At 34.3% G+C, this 12,995-nt stretch overlaps 1 protein-coding gene across 4 annotated transcripts in view; it reads right to left on the bottom strand.

Moving 5' to 3' along the window:
- LOC149805131 (CLK4-associating serine/arginine rich protein-like) overlaps positions 1-12,995 on the bottom strand; it is a 126,464-nt gene that overhangs the window by 22,240 nt on the left and 91,229 nt on the right. For all 4 annotated transcript variants that reach the window (XM_089947719.1, XM_089947727.1, XM_089947735.1 and 1 more), the window contains exons 16-17: positions 7,798-7,864; positions 1,926-1,984 (exon numbers count right to left, since the gene is read on the bottom strand). In XM_089947719.1, coding sequence (XP_089803845.1) covers positions 1,926-1,984; positions 7,798-7,864 — 126 coding nt within the window. The remainder of the gene's footprint in view (positions 1-1,925; positions 1,985-7,797; positions 7,865-12,995) is intronic.

Genomic DNA, 12,995 nt, shown 5'->3' with positions numbered 1-12,995 from the left:
ACCTTCACAAAAAGGTCCCTATCAGTGAGAAGCCCTTTTGATTGTTTGGGCTATCTACTTATATTTAGTGGATGCCAGAATGTCAGTATAGCCCTTTATGGGACAGAAATGATGTTTCCTACCATTCCTTCTCCCAAAAATGGGCAAAAGATTTGATCTTGATCATACCCAGCACAAATATGAGTGAGACTGGACATCTCAGTAGGAGTAGCGAGTAGAGCTACTGAAGGAAGCTGTTATTTTTTATTACAACCCTGGTAGGCAAAAGAGAGAAACTGACTTTTAACTGCCACTGTACTTTAAACAGCCTTCTTCTACAGATAGGACATGAAGCTCCCTCTTTTATCTTGCAAATACAAGGACAGCAAGAAAAGTTTTATGAGACTCTATCTGGGCATTAGTGAGCAAGATCATAAAACCCACAACAGCCAGAAATATATGGTTCTGAACCAATAGCTGGGCCTTTTTAAAACTTCAGCATATTGGATAGGCTGCCCTATACCGAATAACAGCAAAAACTGAGTATTCTCTTTCTTCAAGTAGGAACAGATGACTGCTATTGAACTTAAAGAGGAACAGCCAGGCCAGGATGAATGCATTCCTACTGCAGCAATTGCAAAAGATTCTCCACTTGGCCTCATAGTTCTTGGACATGAGCCTATCCTGATATGAATAATGCAATTTGCAACTTTGCTTAGAAACATGTTGGAGAATCAGTGGGCTGTTGTGCAGAAGAGAGATGCTGTGCTGCAACAGAAAGCCTCTCTAATGAGGCAATGTCCTGGGCCGATCTACCAACATGGTGAAAAACACCGTTGAACAACTGTTGAGGCTATATTGAAAATATCAAAATGAACAGTGGAAAGGAGCAGTAAACAGATGATCCCACTTAAGGCTTAAGACATCAACTGCCCAGGACTTCTGGTATGGGACTGGGCAAATGTAAAAAGTGAACAGCAATTCTGTACTACTAGATGTTGAAAGGTCAAAACAGATTTTTATAAAATGCAATGGATTCTTTTGAGGCACCATTCACAGTTGCAAGCAAAAGTTAAAACTATTAAACATCTGTGCTACAGATGGGTACCTAGTGGGAAAGATAGGAGTTATATGCAAGAGTTACTTCCCTTACCTATACGATCTATAGTGGGAAAGATGTTTTTTTTTCGTATTTCAGGGATTGCTTGATCTGGAAGTAGCAGAGAGTACTTTCCTCATGTTAATGTGATTGAGTAATGTATTTAACAGAAATTATTTTATAGATCACTTTTTTATTTCATCATGTACACACTGAATGTCAATCACAGTTGGTGACTAATGGGTTGAATGTTTGCCTCTGTAAAGTGGGATGTTTAGTGCAAGATTAGTTCCAAGACATTATATTTTAAGTCCTCTTCTACTCGCAAATTTATGCAAAAAAGAATTTTGTACCAATATTTTCTACTCTACGGCAACAAGATACTTCTGCATTAGCTATTTCAAAGGAGTCAACATGTGTCATTACAAATGCCTCATAAAGTATTAAAATATTTTTTTCATGAAATATCTTCATATGTGTGGTATGACTCCCACCTTATCTGCTGCAAAGGCAATAAGCAATCTACAGGGACTGATTAAAAAATAAATTTTTCTTTACAAAAATATTCATGACTTTAAGGCTGCATATGCAAAAAAAATTTGTGTTGATAACAAAGAGTCTTCAATTGGACTGTGAATATTAAAAAGATCTCAAGTCAAACATTAGGTAGATGAACTAGATCAATCTTATATTATGTAAAAAAGAAGGTCAAGGCCTGTGTGTCGAGTCTATAACAAAATTTTAACCAAAAGCTAAAGAAAAGTTCAGCTGTTTGTTGCTGGCAATAGCAGAAAAAGTGATTACCATGATTCATGTTTCCACTAACACTGAATAATAATCTACTTACAATTCTTTCTTGCTCCATCTTTTCCTGCTTCATAATTTCAGCCTTTTTGTCGGCTTTGTCTGAAACAAGAAAACATAAATACTGCAGCAAAGAAAACAAAGATGTGTAGATTTATTTTCCCAATGAGGCCAAAGTTGAATATTCACTAGGTGTGGGTTTGTACACAGTCAAAAATCTCTGAAATTACTTCAGAGCTTTGAATCTATATTCTGGCGTGCAGAATTTATTGATCCTGAGCTTAGAAAACAACTCTGAATTGTTTTAAGCATGCCATTTTTTTTAAACACTAAGTTTGCCGACATTGGGAAGCCAACTTTGGTTCCTTATTACTGGTATACACATGAGATTTTGAAAATAAACTGAAAAAAATGGTAGTTTTTAAAGAATCAAGTGCTTCATGCAGGGACATCGATGACCTAGTGGTTCCCAGAAGATCTGGAGGAGAAAAGAAAAATAAAATCAGATGAATTTATGAAGGCCAGAAGAGAAGATGATTTCGCTGACAATATGATCATTAACATGGATGAAACTCCAGTGTACTTTGATCTCGTTCCTGCACAGATTGTCAATAAGAAGGGGGTTAAAAGTGTGAGAATTTGCATGACTGTTGCAAATTTAAAGAAATCTTACTTTCGTCCTTGCATTTTCTGCTTCAAGAGATGTGTTGTCTCCAATGTGAATTTTTCACTTCTTGGGGAAGCTAACAAATATCCATGCACCAAAAGTATGGATTGTATGAGTGCAAATGACAATCTTTTCGCTGGCATGGGTGACAAAAAGTATTATTAAAGCAAGTTATTGCAAGGTATAATATCTACCATGCAGACATCGATCCCTGTTTTTAACAATTTTGATTACAGATGGCAAGCATAGAAGCCTGGGTGGAGAATAAACATAACTGGCAGAGATGGAATAAACTCACTGAATTTACCAACAGGATATAAAATAACAAGTTTTTTTAATTAAAAAGTAAGCTAACCATGGATGATGATTTTGGATTCTTTAAGTGTGCCAAGTTTTTTATTTATGTCAGCTAACATAGGAAAGCTAACTCTGGTTCCTTTTTACTGGTATTTATGGGAAATTATGAAATTAAATTGAAACAATAGAACAGTTTTTAAAGCGACACAATCTAGTGCTTTGTGCACGGACATCGATGACCCAATGTTTCCCAGAAGATTTTTTGGAGAAGATAAAAATAAAACCATATGATGAATTTGTGAAGGCATTAAAAGATAAAAAGATGAGTTCAATAACGTGATCATGAACATGGATGAAACTCAAGTGAACTTTGATCTCACTCCTGGATGGACAGTTGATAAGAAAGGTTAAAAGTGTGTCAATTTGCTTAACAGTGTGACAATTTGCATAACTGATGCAGATAAAACAAATCTTACTTGAGCAGCTGCAGTTTGCATTTAAGAAAATGAGTTGTTGTTGTTTAGGGTTTAATGCCATTTTTCTGCACAAGATAGGCTATACAAGGTGGCCAGTATAAATGGTGGAGGAGGAACCTGGGAAAACCCCGGAAAGAACCATTGACCCACGAGAAGCTACTGGCAAGCTTTCTCACATACCCACATTGACCAAGCCCGAGACTCGAACCCACCCAAACAGGTGTGATGGCAGTGATCCGTAACGGTGACTGCTTTAGACCAATTGGCCACTTGGGGCTCCAAAATATGTGGTCTCCAATGCTACTTTTTTCATGACAAGAGAAAGCTAAAATATATTCAACATTAAAAGTATGGATCGTACATGTGCAGAGAAGAGTTGGGTTGATGAGAACTTGCTGCAGTAGATTAAAGTGTTTCATCTAAGTTATCTCAAGTATACACTTTAACATTTTTAAAAATTTAAGTTTTAGTGCATTTTCTGACATTTAATTTTCAAACGATTTAAAAGGTGTCTTACAACTTACAACTTGAAAAAGTTATGTGTCTCTAAACATACAGTGCACGAAAAATTATTCAAAAAATTAATTTATATATGGTAAATATGGTAGCGTGAGTACAATAAACAGTCTACATGCATATATTCTAATGAATGGTAATCAACTCTATTCAAATAAAAATACTCCTTCCAACTCCTTATACAAAACTTTAATGCATATCCTCATGATGCAGATTAGTTGAAGCTCAGCCTAAATCATAAAATAATATGCATAACAACGGCCTGTTTTACCAAGTTTAATCCAAATTCTATTAAAAAACATTTTACAGTTGTAAAAAAATCTGTTTCAGATGCAAGACTAACATACAGATAAATGCATAGGTCTCAGTCATAATAAAAATAATACAGTCCATCTGGTTGTAAGAAGTTCATCCAATCTGTATGATACAAGCCATAATCAGATCAGATTTATGACTTCCAGACTGGTAATCTTCTCAGGCAATCAGACGCAGCATCACTTCATTAATCTGCATGTATCTGGCTAATATGTGAAATTGTCCATGATCTTGATGCTATAAGCATAAATCCAAATTTGGATCACATATAAGGCTTCAAGAGCAGGAACAAGATCAGCTTATCAACTTCAAGATAACATCATTAATATGTGTGGACCTCATTCATTATCAAATTCATCCAAGATCTTGATGATATAAGCCCATATTTTAAGTTTGATCAAAATCAGATCAGAAATTAGGCTTATTATGTGATAACAACAAGCTCAGTCAATCAAATGCAAGATTATTTCATTAATGTGCATGTATATCCATCCACTCATTAGTAAACATGTACAAGATTTTGTGCCTTGATGATAAAAGCACATACTCCATGTACAACCATTAATGTCAAGCCAGAATACTTAGATGTGTAAACAGTTGCTTACTTAAAAAAAAAAGACTAAAGTCACAACAAGCAGTGCAAGAAATTTACTGGCAGTGCAACTTATGTTGTGACTAGCACTTTTAATAGTTTATAGAAATGAATGGAATCTTCTTGTTTAATGATTCTAGCCTGTACAGAACTTGAAAAACATAATGTTCACACACATCAATTAACCAAAATCTCTAAGAAACAGAAAACATCAGTCACAATTTAGGTATACCATTATGTATTAAGGGTATCCAAAAATTTGGTTATAAGCAAAACACATAAACTTAACCTAAACCACTAAACATGGAACATAGCTCACTCTGACCATCTTTTGATTTAATAGGTGTGGCACTGACAGAGACGCATACAATCACCATCTTTGAAAGTTCACACCTTGTAAAATAAATTGAGTATAGTCAGATAAGCATAAAACACAGTGACATACTTTTTGGTGAGGGTGTAGAACTTGTCAAAATGCATACTTTTTCCAGAATCCAGGAATAACAGCATATATAAAGGTTACAAAAAAGCTCAGCACAAGAACATAACCTAAGTGAGTAACATGTCAAATATTGTGATCTTTTGTTCTAAAGGTGTGATGCTAATACAGTTGCATACAATCATCAAGTTGGATGATTCTAGCATGAACAGAGCTCAAGAAAAAAAAAATGAAAGCATGAAATTTAACCAAAGTCATTGAAGCATGAAATATATATGTCAAATTGACCTACTTTTATGCTGAGGTTGCAGTAAGATATGTCCCCTTACACAATTCCTGGTATAACAGTTTTGGTACAGTGTGGAAAAACCTGAGCTAAATGCTAAAGCTTAAGAAAGAATGTACAACTAAAGTATGTGTATGTACAAAGTTAGCATATTCAGCCCCTTACACTCTGGATAGGTGCTATGAAACCAACTCCAAATTACTATATGGAAAAACCAAGACTTGCTGAGATTGAATGACATTGTATATAAGTATATATTTTAACGTTTACAGACATTTTTGCTGGAGGGTAGTACAAATGATTCATAGAGGTGAGCAAATAATCACAAGAGCACAGTGACATGAACATCATTTCTTATTAACTGCCAAGTGTTGAACATTTCTGATATTCTTGAGTAATAATAAGAATTCAAATTGTCTGCTGTGGTGGCTAAACTGAAAATGACCAGATCTGCATTGTTTTTGTTTAAGACCAACTAGACATCATTAGAAGTCTTTTGGCAATGTCAATATGATCATCCTCTCAGAGTAGTGGCAGAAGTTTTTAAGGAAGTCATCGTGGTAGCCATCTTGGATGTAAGACTGGCATCATTTTCATTTAGGGCGAAGTAAATATTATAAATGTCTTTTGGTGAAAATACTATGTTGACATGACCATCCTTTCAGATTAGGAACCAATAACAAGATTTTCAAAATGGCTAAACTGGTGACCCTATTTGAGGTCAGATTGGCACCATTTCCATATAGGCCCAACTAGACACTATAAGAAGTCTTTTTGTTGAAAACCACATCTTAATACAACTTCCTGTTTAATAGTAACAACAAGATTTTCAAGACGAATGCTATCCTGGTCATACTGGATTCAAGATTGGCACCATTTTCGTTTAGGATCAGCTAGAGACCATAAGGATGTCCATTCAGGAGGAGTACTGATGTTTGAGTTACTACATTTTCATTAAGGACCAACTAAACCTTGGGATAAATGTGTGTGTCAAGTTTCATGGCAATCCTACAAGTAATTTAGGATGAGTAGGATGCTATCAGACAAATAAATGATAGATGGAAAACATACAACAGGATCCTAAACACTTTACTTGTCTATTACCAGTAGAGTTTTAAAAAAATATGGTAATTTGTTGATATGGTCATGTATATTTAATTTGAATTCCAAGTTGGCATTTGTTAATGTTTACACGTCACATATATTTAAATTATATTGTGTGATTGACCTTTATCCATATTTGAGAGAAGGAGCTGGGTCTACATGAGTAATGTCATATAGGGTAAACATGTTTACTAGCTTTGAGTTCTAGATGCAGCATTGATTCTGACCTTAGAATTTTCTATGCTTCTCCCAAATGGAAGTCATCCACAAATTTGGACTAAGTTGGTCATATAGAACTAATGGTATTGACCAGAAACCATTTTTTTCTTTTTCAGTCACCGAAATTTTAACTCTAACAGGGTTCTTCCTTATAATTTTGCTTTTGAGTTTTTGAGCCCAAGATCAATATGGTTCCTCCTTATCCCAGATGCAAGCCATCCATAAAGTTTGGTCAAGTGTAGATGGTGGACAATTAAAGTCATTGTGCAGAAAACGAATTGGCAACTGACAGACAGATGGACAAACAATATCATAACACACTATGCCTTACAGCAGGTATATAAAAGCTGAAGAACTAGTTGTGTTCACGAAACTGATGAACAGGTTGAATGGACAGGCCTCCACCTCTGGAGATGGTGGCATAAAAAGTTCGATACACTTCCAAAGTGAACAGAAAAGGTAGTAATTCTTTCTTGTAAGAAAGTGACAATAGTATAAGGAATCAAGCATTACTGTGACAACAACCATGTTGTCCTATGGAGGAAACAGAAGATGTGGACTTTGAACTTTGAAAACTTTATATCTGTCATGGGACATCATTACAAAATGTAGTGGATAATTTATGAACTGAGTTCAATCTTGTAAATTATACACATTTGTGTAATTTATTTCAAAACCAAAAAAAATTCTGAAATGCTTGAAAAATCTGATGTACAATTTTCACATGCACAACAACTTTAATAATTTCCACAGGCATTTCAAAATGTGTCAATTACAATATAACTATAAGACATTTTATAAACTGGAACTTATTCACAGTCATGTACTTTAGCTAGCCGTCTGTCATTTAAGATGGTTTCTGCAGCACAGTAATGCTACAAAAGCGAGAATATCTTTGAACAACTTTTACTGAACGTCTTTTGCATCATATCTCTGTATTTCAAAATACATTTTTGAACTGACAAAAATTATGTCTCTAATGATTAGCTCTGAAATCCACTTACACTGTTTGTTCAATGCTATCTGCATTTTCTTCTTCAGCCTCTCTTGAGGTGTCATCTTTGACTGCCCCTAAAACAAATGTTGACATATATTAGAATTTTAAAAAAAACTAACATTAAAAATATGTCCTTTTCTTAAAAAATGATACTAATTTTATCAAAACTTACGTTCAAAAGTTTGAACAAGGATCGCAGCACTTCTCAGCCACCTTAATGCATAAACATCTATATATGCATCACATAATGCCACCTGCAGCATAGGAAATGACTTGCAGACTGTAATAAAACATATATTGTGCCTAGTTTTTCTCTTTTTGGTCCATTTTTCTTTCTCTTGATCATGAACAGCACAATTACCATATGCCACCTGTTTTTATTTCTTATTACACTGTCCACAAATTTCAAGGTGCCTAGATAATTCACAAGTCCATTTATATATAATGCAAGGACAGGTTGGAATACCTTCTTTGTTTAACAGAAATGGAAAAAAAATGATTTATTTGCATAATAAGATTTTTTTGGATCAAAATGATGAGTGAAAGCTCAATATTACATTTATTTAAATTTGGAACTGTCATCATGAAATTCACTAATTCTAATAAGAAATCACGTTTTAACCCCCAAAATAATTTTATTGTTTGCCTACCATGGTCAGGTCAACATCTCCTAATCTGAAAATGCTATAAGATCACAGAGTGGAAGGAAAGTACAACACAAATCTTACAATAGTGAACTAAATAGGCATCCCAATGTTGTACACAACAAATCTTCAAATGATGATGTTATACCATGTTTGATCACTCATTCTTAGATGACTTTATATTAATTGAGCAAAAGGGAAAGTGTTATGAAAAACTAAGTTATGAAGCTTTGATCATGACACTAAAGACAGGATCACCAATCTGGTATGTAACACACCTTCTAGAGATATGTAAAAGTATAACAAGTTTAATTCCTTAATCTCAAATGACTTTAAAGTTATACAGCAGAAGAGAAAAGATGATGGAAAAACTTAAAATATTGAATCATTTCCTTGACTCTGAAGACATGACCTCCAATTTGGTGTGTGACACACTTTGTAGTAACGATGTCCAATTACACAAAGTTTTATCCCTCTGAAACAGTTTTTTAAGGTATAGGGCAAAAGGGAAATGCTGATTAAAAACTTGGAATATTCAATCATTATCTAGCCCTTGAGGATAGCACCTCCAAAGTACCAAATGTCACACATTATGGTATTATTGAAAAACTATACATCAATCATCAATCTCAAATGGCCTATAGCTACAGCGTGGAAGAGAAAAAGGTGATGAAAAACTGAAAAAATATTGAGGCTTGACACTGAGCTTCAATTGAGCTTCAAAACTGGATCCTCGACACTTAGTGACGTATACAATCAAATTAAGTTTCATCCTTATATCTGAAACAATTTCAGCATTCTAGAGCAGACGAGAATGTTTAGTGGACCACATAAAATACTGAGCCATAACCTTACCTTGAAGATAGCACCCTTGATGCAATACTTGACATATCCTCCAGTGAAGATGTACAAATTTTGTCCCATAATCTAAAATAGCTTAAAACTTATGGAGTGGATGGGAAAGTGTGATGACAATGTAAAATATCAAGCTTGGACCTTCACCTTGAAGATGGGCTTTAAGTTATGGAGCAAAAGTAACACTGACACATGGATGGACACATGGAAATAAAAGTGTAACAGATGGATGGTCAAATGGAAAGATGTATCAGGCGTATTTAAAAAGTTCTGAATATTAGTATGCTATACAACAAAGTTCTTTTTTTTGTGAACAGTACGTCAGTACATCTCCTCAAAGTACTCTACATGTGCATCTCTATATACTTTTTCAGTCTGATTATCCAATTATTAAATGCCTTTTCATATTCACTTTTGGTATGTTTTTCATACTCTGAAAAACTGCACTCCCAATCAAGGTGGCTTAGAAATCATCTGCCCCTCAGTAAATTTTTCATTACGGGATTCATCTGAAAATCATTTGGAGCTAAATCTGGGCAATATGGAGGATATGGTCAAGTTTGAATGTTGTGCTCCTTCAGGAAGTCAGTCACCACCAAGGATTTATGTGCTAGTGTTGTCATGGTGTACATGGATACTTGGGTATCAGTGTGCAGATGGGTGGTTCAATGATGTTCCACAACTTCTGGCAACACCATGGAGCATTAAAAATGTCCAGCAACACTAGCAGAATCATGTTCAAGTACCTGGATGACTCAGCCTTTTCATAAAAAATTAATGTATATAAAGCTCACATGACAGCCAGACTACGTCGAGTGATTTATGGTCTCTGTTCGTTTCCTCCAACACAAACTTTATAATTTTCCCAAGAGTTGGTTTAAAAAAGTAATCCATGTTTCATCACCAGTGACACTCTCATTCAAAGATCTCAGATAAATAGTCACTTTTTGTGGGATTTGGCAAGTAGCTGTTTGGTAATTTCATCTCGAGTCTCTTTTTGATCAGCCAGAAACAAATATGGAACATCTTGCATGAAGCATTCTGAGCTTCAAATGACTGAATATATTAAACACAGGTGACAAAAATAATAATGCCCATGACAATATAAATATCTTTTACTGTATATTAAGTAGCTACATCAATTGCTCCCTTCACAGCAGCCACTTTCCACTCAACAATTGCAATGGTTTTCCAAAACATTGGTCATCTTTCATAAATTTGCAACCATCTTTAAAACAATGAAATAACTTTAAAATTGTATGATATGACAGAGATTAACATCTATAAACATTATCCAATTCAGCCTTGAAATCAGTCGCTAAGCACCCTAAGAGTTCCCAGACTTTACAGCATGTTTTTTACCTAGTAGCATAATTATTCTCCTTTCCAACATTTGTATATCACTGCCATTTAGCTGTCATATCACAACACACATGTATGTCTTCAGGTGTCTGGCATGTTGCAATATTGCATGTGCACCTACAGATCATTTCATGGAATGTTATTTTGTCTATCGGTCAATGTTAAATTTATTGACAGGTTTAAAGAAGAAAAAAGCTGAACAAAATATTCAGAACATTTCAAACAACCTTTATATAAACTGTCCTCCACTTTATTTTCTTAAAAATGTGGATGAGAATAAATAATGATACATGAGAAAATAATGATCAATGAAAATGATGGGAAATGATTGGTGCAACACTACAAGAAATAAATACCAATTAAAGAATTGTCTTGTCAAGTGAAATTTCTGTTTGAATTTCTGTTTAAATTCAGATTCAATGCAATCATCATAAAGTCATATGCTCTCTTCGATTCAGAAGTGAAAATAAATCTAGTGTCTGTCATGGTGACTGTTGGTGCTTCAGTCACAATTAAGCTTTTAAACCAGCAGTTGGCCTAGATTAGGTTTGTAATATAAACCTTGCCACCCATCAAATGCTTAAAAACCACTTTGGTAGGAAATGTCAAGCTATTTAAGTTTATCTCGGCAATCCACTCAGACCAGCATGGTGATCCAGTTTTGGACTAAAAACACATGGTTTCAAAACCACTGCTTTAAACAGCCAGCTGGATTTTTGTTTTTCTTTTACAATTATTAAGAATGTAATGGTCCTTCAACACAATGACACAAGTTAATTAATAGGTTAATTGTCTCCAGCCAATTATAATATATGAAAAGTGCCAACATCAGAGAAACATCCATAGTGTAGGTCAACCTAATATCTTGTTAATATCACAGACCAAACACAACTTTAAAAGATTTTGCCTTTGGCCAATCTGTAGATTATTCTTCAAAATTTGCAGTGATAGTTGAAAATAAATGAAGTTCTCCTAAAAAAATGCTTTGTTACTGTAAGGGAGTCAATCCAAATGTTATAATTCAAGAGTGCAATGAGCTGACTTGATTTATATTAAAAGTCTGGCATCAATTTATGAACTTTGACTTCGTATCATTTAATATCCAAATATCAGGACAGAAAATTTCAGTTCAACTCATGGTCCAGGAAGAGCAAGACCCTAAATTGCCCAGGTCCACAAAAGCCAAGGACTAGTCCAACAACCAAATCTTAACATAAACGAAAGACTGGAAAAATAACATAATTAATGCAAACTAATTCAAACAACTACTGTATTGTTTATTCAATTATATAAATAAATAAATTGCCAAGCTTGTTTCATGTGCTAATAAAACTGGAAATGCCTTTGAACAATTGGCCAACACTGGGTATACCGTACATGCTGAACAAACATAAACGACCTCTTGTCATACTACTCAACCCATGGTCAAGCCTTTTTTTAGTTATCATGGAAAGTCTGAATACATTTATTTTTATTATAATTTCTGTCCTTTTTCTTTCCTGGGATGTCTGAAGCCCTGATACGCAACATGTCTTGTAGCTGATGAATTCTTTGTAGCTTATTCTTGGCGTACACCAGTGACTATATAATTTAAACTCAGTATCGAAAACATGTGATCTGATACAATTCCTTGTTTTAGCTATAATTAAGAACAGACAAATGTTTGACTGATGAAGATCAAACTTAGACTGATATTCAACACGCTGAAGCTTAATTTGCTGAATTCTAATGTTTTACATCACCAGTCTCTAATCAATTGACATCCACTTGTGACAGTGTATTTCTATGACTCTTTTAGAAGTGGTAACAAGGTTAGCCAATCATATAAAAGATCACCTCATTAATATGCACGGATCTCACTCATCACTAAACTTGTATAACATTTTGGTGATATTAACCAAAATTCCAAGTCTGACTGAAATAAAATCAGAAATATGGACTGGTAACAAGCTATTGTTGGATGGATGTACAGAAGACAATGAATGATGCATGATAGGAAGCACAGTGATACAGTGAGATCACTTAGTCTCAAGGCCAGGTGTGCTAAAATGCTCACTTTTAACATCAGTTAGACAATACATGTCATTTATACTGTATTGTCATGTACAGAACATTCCAACAAGTTTAAAAAATCTTTGAAAATCTTAAATAATTTAAAAAGGGAATTATGCAAGTTACTGTTTAATTTCAGAAGAAGAAATCTATGCTCAAATAAAATATTTCTCTTCTTTTTTTAACAGAGCAACAAGTAAACTTATATATTATTGTTATAAAACAACCGATTTGTAAACAGCTGAACACCTAAATTAAAGATTTTCTCTACAGTCTATTCCATATAGTGCTA

Source organism: Sinohyriopsis cumingii, chromosome 2 (genome assembly GCF_028554795.1).
Source record: "Sinohyriopsis cumingii isolate HCF-2022 chromosome 2, ASM2855479v2, whole genome shotgun sequence".
Taxonomy (NCBI): domain Eukaryota; kingdom Metazoa; phylum Mollusca; class Bivalvia; order Unionida; family Unionidae; genus Sinohyriopsis; species Sinohyriopsis cumingii.
Note: the sequence above shows the minus strand (reverse complement) of the source record. Positions and strands in the feature narration are given on the sequence as shown.